The sequence below is a fragment of the Lycorma delicatula genome, chromosome 1 (genome assembly GCF_047948215.1).
Source record: "Lycorma delicatula isolate Av1 chromosome 1, ASM4794821v1, whole genome shotgun sequence".
Taxonomy (NCBI): Eukaryota; Metazoa; Arthropoda; class Insecta; order Hemiptera; family Fulgoridae; genus Lycorma; species Lycorma delicatula.
The window spans coordinates 157,867,721-157,886,320 of record NC_134455.1 but is presented as its reverse complement, the minus strand read 5'-3'; the positions used below and the strand labels follow the sequence as shown (position 1 = coordinate 157,886,320).

Genomic DNA, 18,600 nt, shown 5'->3' with positions numbered 1-18,600 from the left:
TTAAAAAGATTTAAAAATGTGACAGTATTATCGGATAAAAACTGCTACTTCATACGGAGTCGTCACACTGTGTTCCTAAAAGTGTAGGTGCAAAACTTTGAAGAAATTAAAGAAACTGGTTCAGCATTGAAGAAAAAGCTCCTGATGAACAAAGGAATCACTTATATCTTAAAACAGAAAATGTAGAACTCCAATGCTAAGAAGATCCAAATAGTGAACATATCGTTATTTTTTTTCAATCGGATTGTCTTATACCAGTGTTTGAAAAATTTTAAACAACGATTTATGTATGTATTCATAAAAGGTTCAAGCGTGCAGAATTAAATGATGCCGTTACAATTAAAATTATGATTTTTTTCCCACATAAACGTGAACGAAGATATTATTCATAATATGCTTATTAGTGATGGATCGCAATTCTACTTGTGTGGACATATTAACAAAGTAAACTTCTAGTATCGAGCAGCAAATAACAACCAATGAAATGCATCAAAAATTACGGCACGGTCTAACTCAATGTATAGTAAAAATTAGATTCCTCTGAACTAATCTATCCGTACTTCTTTTAGAACCATGTTGAGAATCCAATCATCATTATGTCAGAATGATATGTACAGACAAATAAAAAGATTTTGTCTTGACAAATGAAGGAGAATTTTGTAATCAATTCTAACTGTTCAAAGGGGATGATCGTTCACTCAAATAGAGTATATTCGTTCAACAAATATAGTAAAACGATTATCTTAATGTAGTCGTGTCTGACTACATCGAACCATCCAGCTATCAGCACGGTAACGCTTACGTTCAGAAAGGAAGGTAACGCATTTGTTAAGGAAGGATTGGGAATCGTACATTATGTTTTTATTACATGTTATGTAAGTCATGTAAGGGTTTATATGTAGAGTTAGATTTTATTTCGTGTGTGGCTTTAGCCAGCATAATAACAGCTAAAAGCATTTTGGGCCCCCTAAATATAAGTCTTCCCATTGTTAAACGTTCAGGACCAATGGTAAAAAGAACAAGGTAATAGATAGTATTAAGGTAAGGAGAAACGATTTATTATAAACGAAAATATAATTTTAAAATATAAAAGAAACCTGTTTATAAAAAGAAGGAATTGAGGAATTGAAAAACGAGATCAAAACTTTGATTTATTTTCTTTTCGTTAATTTTCTTTAATCGTTTTATTAAAATGAAACCTGTAAAAGGATAAAAATGAAAATTACAGAGGCTTTTTAAAATGTAAAATTACGAGAATAGACAAAATTTTAAATAATTTTAATTCAGGAGATAGCTCCTTTAAAGTTTTTGTTTCAAGAACTACTCTGATGAGTTTTAATAAGATTCCTTAATTTGATAAACATTTTAAGGAGATAAAAGCTAGTATACGTAAACCAAATTATTTAAGAGTCGGATGAAGCAAAAATACTATACGTTGATTAAAAGTCAGGATTGATTGGGGAAAAAAATGCATCAAACCGACCAAGTAACTGATCAAAAAGTAGACAACAATCTTAACACGTAAATTTTAAGTCGAAAAAGCACCTCCAGGTATTTCAAGCAGCGCATTTCCAGTAGTTTTCATAGCTTTTTTAAACAGAATAAACAAGGTATGTAGCACTTTAGCGAAATAACACGTCGCGGGTGTAATGTTGGCACACGTGGAATACTAAAAATGTTTACACGTTTCTTTAAAATAACATTTTTATCTTTCATGTTTGCTTAAATAAAAGATAGAAAAAAGTAAATATTGTAATAAGTAATATGTTTTAATAAACAGATATTTTTCAGAAAATATTGTAGTTTGAACGAACTACAAACAAATTTGAATCTAACATGTACAAATAATTAAAACGGGCTTTGTTTTCTAAAGTGTCATGATAATTTTTCCCTTTAAAGTTGTAATATTATTGACAATTCAGAATGATTTCTTACAATTTTTTTAATTTTATTATGTTGATAATAAAAATTTATTACTTACATGTTTGTCTGGATTAAGGAAGATAAATATTATCATCATACTATAATATGGAGTCCACCATAATATAAATGTAGCAACTATAACAACTGATATACGAAAACTTTTCATTTTGGCACGATGTATTAAACGATGTCTTGTTGGATCAAATCTACCAGCAGTCACTTCCATTTTATCACTTTCTGTAAAAAAAAAAACAAAAGTTAATGTATAATACTAATAAATAAAAAGTGAAATTTTATTTGATTAAAAATTTATTACTGTTTATATTAAAAATAAATAAAAATATTGTTATGAAAATATAAATTTTCAAAACAACTTACCACTGTTATTATATAGCATAACTTTTATAAATATCTGATATATTTCACAATATAATTACATCTTTTCCATCTTGAAAATGAGTAAAATAATCTCGAAATAAGTTCGTTTTATTTTTACAAATCTGTAGGAAATAAGAATTGTAATAATTTCACAATCTTCATTGCAAATAGCAATTAAATTATTTGTGTCAAACTAAATTTTAGAATAATTTAGAAAATTTTAGGGTAATGAGTGAATACCGGTAGAATATACAATATTTTATCTGATTATAGAATTAATCAATACACCCGTAGCTTATAACATTTACAGTGAAACAAATTTCTGTTTTCAGAAACTCACGACGATATTTACAATAGGTGAAGGGTCTAATTTTTTAGTGTGAAATTGATTCTAATGGAATAATAAATTATGTGAAATATTACAGCCTCCATTAAGATATAACGTTTTCAATTTTAAGCATTAAAAAACTGAACGCTTTTCCCGAATTAGCAATAAATTTATCTTTTTATATTATGCAGGTTCTATCATGTATAACATGCGTAAGTATGAAATTACTTTTTTACAGACGAACTTCTCAATCGGTCTAAATTGAAAAAAAAAAAAATACCAAAAGCATTAATAAATAAATAACTATAAAATAAATAACTTATTAACAATAGAAGATTGAAACGTTACAAACAAATGTAGATAACATGCTGATAAATGATTCAAAGAATGAATCGTGGGAAGAGTAGAAAATGTTTCTGGAAGTACCAGTAATGAATAAAGTAGGAGGAAAACACGATAGTGGAGTTACATGGAAAAACAAAATGTTATTTATCAGGTCTGTAACACACACGCGCGAGTGGGTACATACGCAGACGAAGTATTTTTCATACTTTTAATTCACATGTGGGTTTAGTTTAAAGATTGTATTGTAATCAATTAACAGAGTATTGCATATAATGCTTTACTTACTGTAATTTCAATTGTATTTGGTAATAGTTTAAGTTTGTAAATGGTAATAATTAAATTAATAATAAATAAGTTATCACATAATTCGAAAAAAATGCGTTTCATAGACGTACTACAGTTATTATCAAATATTATTTTTGAGCAGCAGGTAGGGAGATATTACAAGAGAAAGGATATAAAAACAGACAAAATCTTTGACTACATGGAAGCCAAAGAAATATGAGTTTTAATGTCGAAATGATTAATAAGTTAGTATCCGGTGGATAACATAAAACAAAACAACATGAACGAAAAAATGGAAGTGGAATATATCTCTGTAAATTGTTAAGGAAAATTCGAGATGGAATGACATGGAAAAATGCACTGTAAAATACAAAAATAAGTTATTCAAACTATGATTTCAGTGAAAAGAAGCAGACTGATAAAGCAAAAGAAGAGTACAGAGAATGTGGAGGAATAATGCTAGTATAAGTAAGATAGAAAAGAGAAATACTAGTGTGAGTTATGATTAATGACCATCTAACGTCATTATCATTTTATTAATTCGGATAAATATGAGGAAAAAATATCTAGAAACAAAATTCTATATAGTGAATATAATTTAATGAAAGAAAATTATGGAAAATACCGAAATTATACATCCACCATTACATCAGGAAAAAAAATATTTGACAGAAGAAATAAAGAAAAATTATAAGCAAAAATGAAAAAAAAAGTAAAACAGTGGAAATTTATTTTAGAGATTGTGACAGCTGCTGAAGAAATAAGGAATCAGAGGGTAAATGATCTGGTAAGTAGGGTAAAAGAAGATATTTCACGATATAATTAAAATACCGTTTATAATATGTATAAAGATGTCAGAGAATTGGAATAATAAAATTATTAAAAGTTTGATCCTCAAAAGAGGAAATCAATAAAGGAACCAGAAAGAAACTTAAGAACTACGAGGAGTCATATCAATCTCCAAGAGAGTAAAAAATTTTTTAATATATTAGTAGTTTTTTAGAAAAAAATTTGAAATTTAGGCAAGAATAAAAATAATCATAGAGAGAAATAAAATATGTTTATGACAGATAAATCGGCGTTAGATTTCATATTTTGCACTTAGATACTTGCAAGAAAATTATTTAAAATATAGAATGATCAGTTATATGTTTTTTTTTGAAATAATAATGGCATAAGATAATATATACAAAGAAATAATAGTAGTTGAACAAAAAATGTAGTAAAAATTTATAAAAAAAAGGGAAAACGTGTAAGGGGAATAAGATATGAGCTTTGTAAATGGGAAAAAAGGAAAAGATGGATTTTAAATCATTAGGGATTTGGTGAAGGAGAGAATATGTCAGGAAAAAATTACGGTCAAGGATGAGATAGAGTAGGCATGTGAAGAAAATGATGGAAGGAAGGAGAGTTGATGAAACAGAAGTAGGGAGACGGAAACCAAAGGAGAGTCTGAGGGATGCAAGTGAAAATTGGTAGAAGAGTGCGTACAGGAAAGAGGACAGAAACAAAAGGTGTAGACAGGAGAGGAAGAGGTGAAAAGGTTTGTTTCATGCCAATGCAATCCAATGCTGGAAACGCTGGTTACGGTGGTGATGATTCTATTAAGAAAATCTGTGCAACAATTCAGAATTAGCGGAGGGCTTTGCATTAACAAATATACAAAAAGGTTAAACATGCTGGCCATATTCTGATTAATTAAATAATTAAATATTAATATAAGTAATTAAATTAAACATTAATTAAATAATTCACATTCTGGTCATATTCCATTAAAAATTATTTCATTGAACATTTTAAATAGTGAACTTTTTTTCTGGAAATGAGGTTCTCTCATTAATATAGATAACAAATTTATAATTTTTAATTTTTAACTAAATTATACAAACAATAACAAAAAAACACGACGTTTCATTTATATTTTTGTAGAATAATTAACCACACGTTTAGAATGTGGAGGAAGGAAACATGGTATAAAATTACAGAAGAAATCAATTTTTATAAATAAGTCGTTTTATTTTCATCCTATGATGAATTAATTGTGTTACGAACTTCTATTTTGTTAAAATTGAAAATTAATATGTAAATAATTAAATTGACGATATTTTTGTTTTTAAATTACTATTTAATGGGAATTGCACAATAGATTTGGATATGTAAAGAATCTTTCTTTTCCTAAATATTTATATTTAACAATTACAAAAAAAAAACATATTTTTCAAATGAAAGTGACAGTAACTTTTTTAATGTGAAACAATTCACACAAATTTAATCAAAAATTGAAAAACAAATTAATTTATTTTTGTATAAATATTTTGTTTTTTTTCTCTTATTAAACACAATTTTTCCCTGTTCATATCTAATGAAACTAGTTGAAAAATTACTTGCGAAGCTGATAATTACTTCTTTTACCCTTAGTGCTTTCGAAACAACATTACGATCTGAAAACTGAATTGTATTTCTTTTTCTTTTTTAAAGCCCAAAAACCAGACAAGTTATTACGCCTCTAAAGAAGAACAACAAGGAGTAGAATACTGAACTGCTATGAGAATATTTGATAAAATTTTTAAAAAGCTATAAAGGATAAATTTTTAGAACATAGCAAATAAATAAATATAGCGGATTATTTCTTTAGCATATAGACGTGAAAATTAATGAAATAAAAAAAAAATAGTACATAAATTAGAATTTCTTAATTAATTAAAACGGAGTTCTAACCATGACGAACTACAAGTCAATACTCCGGACTGTTTATTTCTTAACCAAAAAATTTCACTTTAATAATATTGATATTATAATATCAATAAGAAATAATACTTTATGATGATATTATCATTGAAAGTGATTCTATGAAAAGAAAAAACCACGTAAGTTAAAGTCAGTCTGCTAAGGCCACCCTCTTGATCGGTTTCGATGGTTAATAAAATTTGTTGGAGGACGATATGATCTTAGTTTATATTCATACTTTTAACTGAAAATTTAAAAAAATATGCTTGATGCGTCAACCACAACATCAGCCGAGGTCATCAGCAAATTATTTTTAACATTTCCTTTCTTAAATGTTACTGTAGTAAAATTCTTGAAAAAATAATTTAATTTCATTAAAATTTGATTACGTGAGTCATGTCTAATAATTGGGTTTCCCCCCACGGTAACTTTTAAACTGCCTAGAGACAAAAAGTATGATTATATCAGTCGCTTATAGTATGAAAGTTATGATTCTAGCATGTTGTCTGCTTTGAATGATAATTCTTAATATAGCTGGTTGTTAGCAGCGCATGTTTACAAGTTAATTGGAAACGTATGAAATCAATTAACGTCATACTTAAGACTAATTTTTATCAATAAAATCTGCTGAAAAAAAACTCCTCTTATGCAGAATGAGCTCTTTTGCATTTCGTTAGCATTTAAAATCAGTATATAATACGGATAGTTATATATTTCTCACTAAAAATCTGGAATTTAGAACAGAAAATAGTTTAGATTATTGTATTCAAAAGAAAAGAGTTAAGTACTATATTAAGATTTTAAATGGACAAAACAAATAAACAATAATGAAGAATAGAAATACAGGAATTTAAAAGAAGAATGAACTCCTTACAATAATGTTTAAGACAAGTGATTGTATGAATACTCAAATTTTTCAGATACATATTGTAATTTTTTTCAATTGGAGACTGTAAGCAGTCATGTCTTTGTTTCTGTAGCTAGCAGTTATATATCCGGATTTCTAAGCCAGAAACAGTTATTACAATATTACAGAAAATTAGCCATAAGATATTACAGGAAATTTAAACATTAAAGTATAACTGGTGTGACCAAATCTTTATTACTCTCCTACATAGAGATGTAACCACAAATTGAAAGTCTGCATCATTCCGATACGTAGGTTGACATGTATCAAGAATGTGTAGGAAGATTTAACATTTTTAACTAAAATATCTTTAAAGATTTGACACCTTTTAAGTAAATGTTCTTGGGTGTTCGACAGGTATATCTAAGATAAATATCCACTATAAAAATCTCTCCTTAGTTGAGTTAAATATTGATAAATTTACGGTTGTGATAACCAACCGCTGTTGGTTATCTAAATATATTTTTAGCATGTATATTTTTTATATACTCGACCATGGTGATGAGTATTCTGCCGTCTAGTACGCCGTAACACGTAATTAACCTTCATGCTAGTTGATTTGTTCGCTAATCTTTTTATTTGTTCTTGCTTCCCCTTTAATGTGTAATAATCCGTTACGGGTATTTCTCTATTCTCTCAAAGGATGAAAATCTACTTTTCTGATGAATGATCAAATGAATTTCTGATTTAAAATATATACTTTTCATGAAGAATCAAGTTCTACCTCTTTTTTCAATCTTGTATATTCTCACATGCTTATATTTACTCTGGTGGGAAGCAAAGATAAATTACCATTTTTTAAAATTTCCCTAGTAGGGCATGCAATGGCCATTGATTTGCTATGCAAGCTCACAACTACAAACTTACGTCCAATTACAATAGCCGAATGAGTGATAATTTCGCATTGTGGGGAAAACCCCAGCCTGACAGAAATTCTAATCCAGAACCTTCAGATGAAAGGCGGAGACATTACGAATTCGGCAAACTGAAATGTGAGTAAAGTGAACCGTAATAAATTGATAAAATAAGTAAATACTATTAATTGTGTATAGAAGTCAACCTGGACTAACGCGATGAGACGAATAAGTGTAATGTTATTGGTGAAGCAATTCAAATGGAAGACAAGATAATTAAGGTTGAATTAACTATTTCTAAGTATTATTAACGTGCTTTGGAAGTAATAAAGAGAAACCTGTTAAAAAACTTTATTAAAAGGAAAAGCGCTTAGCGTATCAATTACAAAAGAATTAAAAACCGAGCAGAAGTACATTTAAGAAGTACTTAAATGGAATCGAAAAATTTCAGGCCCTGGACCGAATCATTTCAGTACAAAGTTCTTTATTATACTGTCCATTGAAAGACAAAATGTACATTCAAATAATGAGAGTAAATTAACGCTATTCATTTTTTTACAATTTTCACCCATAATTAAATTAACTTTTTGTGAATTAATCAAACGTTACTTCAGTATGAGTTAATTCTTTAGTTTTGAATGATCAAAATATTTTATCTATAAATAAATCGTATATGATTAATTTCAGGTTATTCTCACATACCGTAAATAAATTATTTTTATTTCTGAAACTCCAAAACTAAAAGTAGTTTTCAACTCAACTGTTTGCGCCTAAATGTAATATAAAAAGGTAATTTAACATTTTTATTATTTTTTTGACAGTTTATTTTTATCAGGATGAAATTTAAAATGTTACAATAGCTGATTTTGACATAATACCCAAAATTAATATTATAAAAAATAAGTTAAAAATCATGGAAAACGTAGAAGCCAATATAAGTACTGGATTCTTTTAATCAATTTGATAATTCAATCGACTCAGACCTTATGAAGATTTTTGATTCGATTCCTGCCTTGTGCTAAGTATTTTTCCACCCATCGAAATTCGATATAAATGCCTTAAACTCAGTTAAAAATTTTTTTGGTAAAAAAAAGGTTTTCTATTTTTGGTAAAATTTATTCACATATTGTATATGAGCAATTTATACTTGTTTTTATCACATGAGATGTATATCTCATGATATATTTAAAATGCAAATAAGAAATATATAATACGATTTTATGGAAGAGGGGGATAAATTTCTTACAGGAATATTTCTATCACATCTTTTAATTCAAAATATTTTTTTATGAAATTAATATAAAGGGAACAATATATGAACTAGGAATATATTACTGCTAAATCCCTTGCAAGCTGTAAAAATTTTTTTAAATGTTCCACGAAAAATTAGTCTAAGATACTAAATGGAATGAAAATTTCTAGTGTTTTTTATTTATAACGGCAACTCAAAAATCAATCAACAAAATAAGAACTTTTCTCATCATTTAAAAGACTTTTTTGGAGTATTTCAACTGCCTACTCATATATCTTACTCCTCACAGTATGGAAACTTGTATACTGCCTGCAAAAATACATTAAAATTCAAAATGCAAAAGCTATAACTTTAACTCGTAGTAAATAAAAAAATTTAGACAAATTAATAAAATAAGAGATGAATACAGAACCGTCTTCAAAAGATTTGGTTGAGACGAAAATTTTCCAGGAATAAAAACTAGCCCTAATCCATCCACTTCACAAGAAGGATGATTAATAAGATGTTAACAATTACAAGGATATCGCACTGCTACCGGCTACGAACAAAACTTCCTAAAACAGAACTTCCTAAACAGACTTGAACTCAGTTCAAAACGAAATTAGAATACAAAGGAGAATTCAGAAGGGCAGATCATGCCAAGAATAAGTCCTATGACTGAAACTCATCCTGAAATACATTAAATCCCGAAACAAAACAGCATTTATTACATTTGTGGACTTGAAAAGAGTAGGACTCTCTAGACACAGAAACATTACTACAAACGATGAATGAATTCGGGCTAGATTACAAAACAACCAAACTCATAGAGTTAACCCTCACAAACAATACCAAAGATAAATGTAGAATGCATCTAAGCCCTCCCATCGAAAATAAAAGAGGTCCAAGCCAAGGAGACGGACTATCTTTTCTACTTTTCAACCTCATTCTGGAAAAAAATCGAAAAAGGAATAAGATTAGGGACAAAAAACAATGGAACCCAAGTCAGATGTCTGGTCTTTACGGAAGATCTGGCTTTGCTAGCAGAAATAAATGAAGAAGCGATTCAACAGTTAGAGAATGCAAAAGGTAGAGAGAGCAGGTCTACAGATATCCTTTCAAAAATCAGAAATAATACCCAACATCAAAAACTACCAAAACAAAAAAAAAATTGTACAGAATACTGAAATACTGAAGTAATGTCTAGTTTCAAATACATAAGGGAAACAATAGAATACAGATTACGGATAGAGCGGCAAATGAAGAGAGAAGAAAGTAATTGAATAAATTACATTTTGTGACCAAAAATCTCTCAAAAAGAGCCTAATAAAATTAGATATTACGTCACAGTGATGAGACCAGTGGTACTAAACAGAAGTGAAGGTTCCAGATTGGTAAGGTATAACGCTTACTAACCTTTTCTTTTTCCTGTTTAGCCTCCGGTAACTACCGTTTAGATAATACTTCAGAGGATGAATGAGGATGATATGTATGAGTGTGAATGAAGTGTAGTCTTGTACATTTTCAGTTCGACCATACCTGAGATGTGTGGTTAATTGAAACCCAACCACCAAAGAACACCGGTATCCACGATCTAGTATTCAAGTCCGTGTAAAATTAGCTGGCTTTACTAGGACTTGAACGCTGGAACTCTCGACTTCCAAATCAGCTGATTTGGGAAGACGAACGCTTACTAACCTGGAACCGTTAAAGAAAACACAAAAGACAATCCAAGGCCCCAAGAAAACAACAGAAGAATACAGACTAAAATCTACCAAAAACAGTATGAAGAAATAGAGGATATAGAAAAAGCTATAAGAAGAAGGAAATTGAGATTCCTGGGCCACGTGTACAGAATGGAAGAAGAGAGATTATAAAAACAAATATTCATTAAACTCTGGGAACAAAACAGCAACTATGAGTACCTAGAATTATTGAAGAAAGAATTACAGAAACCTAGGGATCCAAGCACAAGAAATGAAAGATAGGAAAAAGCTATTCAGACGAAAAATACTCAAAGTTGAGTTTCAAACGATAAGGAAGGAAAAGAATTACAACAAAGTGAAGTGGTCCCAAGAGAGAAAGACCAATTACGCGGAAAAAATGAAATAATATTCAGAAAAAAGAAAAAGAAACCAAAAGAAATGATATCTGTTTTTCATGCTTGACGTAACCACAAAAAAAAGAAAGATAAAGGTGGAGAAAAAATGCGACATTTAAAAATTCAACATCAAGAAATTAGTAATATTTAGATTATTAAATAAATACGAATAAAACTACTATAAAAATAGACCAAGAACATTATTAATTAACTAATCAATTGCTATAAATTTGGATTACTGAAAATTGGACTAATTTGAAACTGATCCCAAAATTTGTATCTATAATAACCTCCTTTCCCAGAGCGATATACTCATTTTTTCACAAATTCTACTTAATATCCAAACTTATTAATTACGATGTTATATTCGGATGTATTACTTTATGTTGCGACAAGTTAATTTGTTTATTTGCTTGTCCATAATTATTAACGTACTGAATTTAATTGAAAACACAATTCATTTATTAAAATCCTACTACTTCCAGAATGACGTGAGATATTATCAGTAATTATATTTTATGTAGTAATATCGTATCGACATACCTGGTTTTTCCATTTCAACTTTTATTAACCTCTGCAGATATTATAATGCAATAAGTAATATGTAATATCATTGAAATAATTTTATCTACACCATTTACAAGAAAATCATTGGTCGTAGGTTAATAAACTGTTAGATCTAATTTAGATTTAGAACATCTAAGAAATAGATATCGCTAACATTATTGATGACGTAATTCCTTTACCAAACCAGTAGAATTCTCTCGAGGAACATAGGAAGAAATCAAGTATTCCGTTAATCAATACATATTTATGCTAAGAACGACTTCGAAAATTAATGGTTCCGTGCTGAAAGGTTTGAGTCTTATTTTCTTTTCAAAAAATCCTAGAGGAAAGTAAAATATTCAATGGTGACAATTTAATTCGCATTCAATCGAATCGGCCATTGTCGACCCCTTAAATTTATAAAATCTAAAGCGCCATGTGATTTACACAAAATTAAATTTCATGAAAATTAATATTCGAAGGTACATCTGTGTTTCATAAAAAGAATAATTTAGTTATTTATAATTTAGTTAGATTCTTTTGATGTGTTGTTTTCTTATCACGCACATAAATTGAAACCAATTTTAACAAAAGAAACTTGGGGAAATATTAACCTTAGAGTAAAAATTAAACATATTTTATAATAATAATATTTACCCTTCAATTAATCAAGAATTCTCTATTTTAATTTATTTTTGTAAATATTTTAAGATATATTTAAATTAATAAAAGGAAAAACCCATTCAAACTGCGTAAAATTTACATAAATGGAAATTTTTTTTGAATTTCAAATGATGTCCGATTATTTTATTTGCATTTTTTTATGTTTCATTTTATCAAGATGCATTTAAACAAAACTTTTATGGAAAAAGATTAAAGATTAAATTTTAAACTAATCTTGTAAAAAATTATTTATTTAATTTTTTTTTTTAATTTAATAAACTTCCTCTTACGCAAAAAGATATATTTGAAGTTCATTTGATCCTTTTATCATTGGCGTAATATTTATTTGGTATAATTAGTTGAAAGTGACTGTTAATAACTGGGTTGTAACCTGTAATTGCTTGCAATCATGTAAATATTAAATATTCACACAGATAAACATTTATTGAGCTAGATTTAATACAATTATTGTTAATTTCACTATTTATGTGATTAACGGTAATAATAATAATACAAAATAAACTAAGTACTAAATCTATTTCAGGTTACGGTTCATATGATATTTATTCATCTGTTTTGTTTATACATTCATATTATTTCAGTCGAAATTACTTTATAATTAAAATAAATTACATTAGTGTTACGTTCAAATAATATATAATATAAATGAAGGCGTCATTAAGTAATAAATTCAGCTACATAAAGAGTAATAGTAAATATAAATCAAGTAAATATAGAAATAGAAGAGAATATTGCTTACAGTTCGTTAAAGTTGGTACAGGAAACCATGCGCAAGAATTATTTATTTAATTTGTTACAAGAAAATCTTAATAAATTATAGTGTAAGATTTTTGACTTTTTTAAGACGATTAAACATGCGAAGAAATTATTTTACGTACAAAAACAAATTGCTTGCAATGAAAGATGAGATCAGAATTTCTAATTATATACCATAAAATATAAATCCTAAAATAAATTGATAACACCGTAATTTTAATAATTGATTTTGAAAAACTGGTATTATAATCAATTCCACCAGTATGTATGCATGTATATCTATTTTTATTCTTCTTAAAGCAAGTTTGAAAGTTACCTTTCACCAAAGTGATATTTTGTTAATTCTAATTTATTTTGTAGATGAATTTTTCTGTTAGTCCTTTTATAAATTTTTTCTCTGAAATTTAAATGAAATAATTCATAAAGTATTACATAGACGTTCTGAAAAAAACATTTCAATATTTATTCGTCAACTATGGCTAGTACTGGACTTTTTAGAATAATATAATTCTGATATTACAATAATACTATTTTCATTAAAATATGCAAGAAAATATTTGGAAAAGAAAGATAAAAAAGGGATCCCATAAATGTTAATTTATGTTCATTAATAGTTTTCTTACACCGTTTCTCAGTATTATTTTTCATATTTTCATGAAAAGTAGGTTTTTTATCAATAGCTCTTTCTTAAAATAGTTTTTCTTTTCATATGGGTTTCCTAATTCTATAAGTCCACCAGTACTCGAATTTTCAAAGTCGGCTCGTAATAATGATTAGAAAATGTTTGCTATTAATTTGGTTTCGACTTCAAAAAGTAAAGATTTTAAGAATAATTGAAACACATTAATGTTTATTTTTTAAATTCAGTTTTTTTTATTTCTTTAAAATCTATTTAATTGTAATAAAATAAATATCAACGAAAATTAAGAAAAATTATAATTTAAGTTATAATAGGACATTAAATTACAGTATAACTTCTTACCCAACTTTTGGGGAAGAAAAACACAAATATAATATTATGAAGTAGATGAAAAATAAATAAAGTTTATCTCAAAAACTAGACCGCGCATCCATCTTTAAATTTAAAAAATTGTCATTCAGACTAACAAAAATTCTGTAATGAATGATAAGGTACATACGAGAGTTAACGAAGTGCATTTTCGATTAAAGAATCTAAAAATAAAATCTAATCAGCTATGAAAAATCACAATTATTTTACGCTGAACCATGTTTTATTGATCGTGTCTGTCCTATTTTTTTTAAAAAAAGTATATATTATCGCTTTTCCGGCTACAAATTTGCAGACCAGACTACATAAATTTGTTTAAGTACAGGAAAGTTGTGTCTAAATCTAGCATCATCAATAAAGACTAAAATAAGTAAAATAAAACTTTTCTGTGTTTTAGATACAGGATATATAATTAAAAAAAAAATTATAGACATTTCTTGTTAGTCTATATATAAAATGTACACTTTCAAAACACTTTTGAATAATATTTAAAGGAAGGTACAAAAGAACAAAAATCACATATTTCAATTTTAAGAGGCGGAGTTGATTTTTTTAAAAGAAAAATTGAAATTGTTTAAATATGCATAGTAATTACTAAATTTTCTTTAATAAAATTTTCTCTAAAACGCCTCTGAAGAAAACGAGAACCGATTTTTCACAATACCCAAACCGTTAACAAATTTTGAAAAAAAAATACGCCCCATATATAAAAATATTTGAGCCAAATTTGGAGAAAATCTGTATGGTCAGTCCTGACATATAAGTCCAAAAGCAGCGTGAAACAAATAGTGTATACGTACGCATATACAGAGGTAGGTAGAGTAGATATGTTTTTTTGCTGAAACAAACTATTTGAACTCTAAAACAATAAAGGTTCCAAAACCCCGATACACAATTTTTGATATGATCATCATACTTTCCCCTTAATAGAGCTAGTATAACTATATTCACCGAGAAAGTAAAAGCGATGAAACGAAAATATGACTATTGCTGCAAACCTTTCTAAAATCTCTCTAGAAGACCTCTAGAAATAAAAATATTTAAAAAGGCTACCCTTTAAATAAACTTTTTTTGGTACACCTTTTTATACATTACCAATTATGATATAAATCTATAAATATGGATTTATCAAAATATACGATGACATATTTATACGTAAAATATACTTTACATATTACATTATACATAATGTACAAACAATATTTGTGCTTTGTTACGCCTAGTTATATTTTTTTATTTGTCATACTTTTTATTGTATTACACTGTGTTTAGACCTTTAATATTGTCTTAGGAGCCATTATCGGATGTCTCCCTTTCACATATTATTAAAAACTGTACAATTTGCTGATAGTTTCATTGTTCAAGAAACTGATTTAAATAAAGCAACAGACACAAAAAAAATGTAATGTATATTACACATTAACATAATATAAAATCAAAATAAGCTGATTTTACTTAAAATACAAATTTTAATGCAAACTGCCATAGAATAAAGTTGGCTAAAACGTAATAAAAATAATATAAATATATAAACAGAAACGCCAACAATTTAAACCATACGATAGCATTTTCAATTACGCTGATATCGAGGCCAAATTAAAAACTACCAGGAACTTAAAAATCCAAATTTGCGATTAACTTCAAAAAGTTAAATTTAAAAAAGACGCGATAAAGTATTACATTTTACTCATCTGATTTAAAAAAAAAAAATCTATCACGAGTTTTGTAATAACTATTAATTTAAAAATAATTTGTTTACAATGTGGGTGCAAAAAATCCTCTTTTCACGTAATTAATATATATTCTAAATATGAACCAAATCGGTCCATAAATACAATTTTTCTAAATATCTCAACCGCCAGTGCCAACTAGCGGGTTAAAACTAATTCAACACCGCGGGCGTGCGCATTAAACTCACCAAACTTTCATCGCAATCGGGGATGAATGGTATAGGAACGCATTCGGGACAAACAAACCAACATTCATTCTGTATATATATATATATATATATATATATATATATATATACACACACACACACAAAGATGTAACTATAAATATTGTTACAATAAAACTAATTAAAAAGCGTAGACTTATGTATGTAATATATGAATAATGATACAATTTGCAGATTTTATTAATACTGCGCTGTAAAAAAAATTCTTGGCTTCAATTTTTTATTAAAACTGGATAATAACATTGAAAAAATAATTGTATCATATCTAGGCTATAAAAAAAACCTTTAAAGTTAATAAGTAAAATTGACCAGAAACTATAAATATTATAATGTATAACATTAACATAAACATATAATACACACAAATATATGTATAAATGTTATACGTTTAACACAGATTATTTAATTAAACTTCAGTAAATAAGGCAAAAAAAATAGGCAAAAAAATTAAGGCAAAATACAAAAATCTGATTTTCATCCTGGTCAATTAAAAACAAAAAAGCTATAAAAGAATTATTTCGCTGAAACTGAGCTCCATGATGGTTAGCAAAAGCTGTCAGCAGTCATCTCTTCATGTAAATGCAATATCAAATACAATTAGTCCGCAGTTTTTTAGAAACTTTCGGGCCGCCAACGCCTGTGAATTCACAGAGTCTGACCGTTGACTGTTGCGGCTCGACCTCTCAGAGACCAGTCGAGCAGTTAAATGCGGCAGATGAGACCAAAGTTTAATCCTATCAACGCGTGGTTAGTATATTTTTAGAGCTGCTTCAATGGATTGCAAAGAAATAAGGAACAATAGAAGACGTTGATTTATGTATGAAAAGTCTCGCTATATTCCTGATAATACTCACTAATTTAATTTCTCAGGTAAAAATAGAAATATTTTCAAGCATACGTTAAAGCAAACATATTTTGAATAATATGTCACACAAAACTGCTCCCTCAAGTTCAAAAGCAATATCTGATTTTAATCTCGCTGTGACGATGTCTATTTCCTGTGAACGAAGGGTTTTGAGAGATTTAAATTAATATAAAGAAAATGAAAATGAACTTGTTATTGCATTATTGACCAATTTCCAGTAATTTTACATTTAAAACGATACATTTTCAATGATTTAAACAATTTTATTCATTTACAATGCATATCACTTAAATAATAACGTAGAATAAAATTATTTTTTAATGAAATTATTTTATTCACATCAGTCAAACATTGTTTATTAATAAATTTCTGATTTAAAATCATATCAGTGTACACTACCCACAAAAGTTCCTTAATATGCATTAAAAAAAAGAAAAAAAGAAGAAAATGTTGGCCTGTATTTAGTGTTACAACTCTGGACTCCATTGACAGATTTTCTTCAAACTTGGAATAAACGCTGTCAATGTATCTCATTCCATTTTTCTAGTGAATTATACCTATCACAATTACATTGAACTACGTATACTGTAGCTCAGGGTAGACTAATACTGATAAACTGGCGAAGAAAATCGAGCTCAATCGTTGCGGTCAGTCGAAACTGTCAGCCGCTACTGTCAATCGTGAAGGCAGTTTCAGCGAAATGGTACCTTAGAAAGCGCTATGAATAAACGTTAATAAAAATTTTTTTTATATCTAAAACATAAAAAAAATCAAAATTTTGTTGTAATGATAAATTTATACATCCATTTAAAAAGTTTTAACTTCATTTACAAAGTAAAATTTAAAAAAATTCAGATAAAAAATAAAAATCCATCATTTTTTTTAATGTTATTAAAGAAAAAGATTCTGTAGTAGATAAATCACCAATAAGATATTATTTAATAAAAACTTTAAAAAAAAATTAAACAGAACTTAAAAAAAATTAAAATAAAAGTTATAAAGGCATTTGATTTTATTCTTTTTGTTTTGGAAGTTGAATTGAATGGAAAAGTAGATACCAAAGCGGATATTAAGAAAGGCTGGTTGAATCTTTTTCAATTTACTGAGCCAAATTCCTACTTAAGTATAATTTAGCACCTATCACTCCTTCACACGAATTGTGGAACTATATAGAAAGGTTTTATTGAAATCCAATAATGACTTCAAAAGATACCGTTAGACAAGCTGGAAAAATTAATCAATCACTTCTTAAGAGAGAAAGAGAGAGAGAGAAAGAGAAAAGGTATTGCTTAAAATTTTAAAAACTATAAAATATTACCCTAATTTTTTTAAATAGATTAGAAAACTTCTAAGTAATATTTTTCATCAAATTGAATTCTTTTCTTTGTAGTGTAAAAGATTCAAGCTTAAAGTTTATGAAATTAAAAAAAAAAATACTTATTTAAAAAGTATTTTTTTAAAATCCCGAGCAGTTATAGAGTATGTAGAAGTGAGAACTGCTTTAGAAATTTAATGAATATAAATATTATTAAAATTGTAAACTGTTGTAGGGAATTGAGTTCAATGCGTGTTTTACTTAAACAAGAAGGTAATCAGTTCGACTGTTCCTTTGTTTAATTTCATTTTATGTATTTTCCTCTATGTCTTTCCATTAACTTTTATTGAAAATATTTTAGATGAAAAATTGTCTTCATAGACGATTCT

The 18,600-nt window shown here is 27.6% G+C and overlaps 1 protein-coding gene across 6 annotated transcripts in view; it reads right to left on the bottom strand.

Moving 5' to 3' along the window:
* The window catches only part of CrzR (corazonin receptor), a 1,123,351-nt gene that overhangs the window by 62,429 nt on the left and 1,042,322 nt on the right, over nt 1-18,600 (bottom strand). For all 6 annotated transcript variants that reach the window (XM_075365578.1, XM_075365586.1, XM_075365549.1 and 3 more), the window contains one exon: nt 1,982-2,160. In XM_075365578.1, coding sequence (XP_075221693.1) covers nt 1,982-2,160 — 179 coding nt within the window. The remainder of the gene's footprint in view (nt 1-1,981; nt 2,161-18,600) is intronic.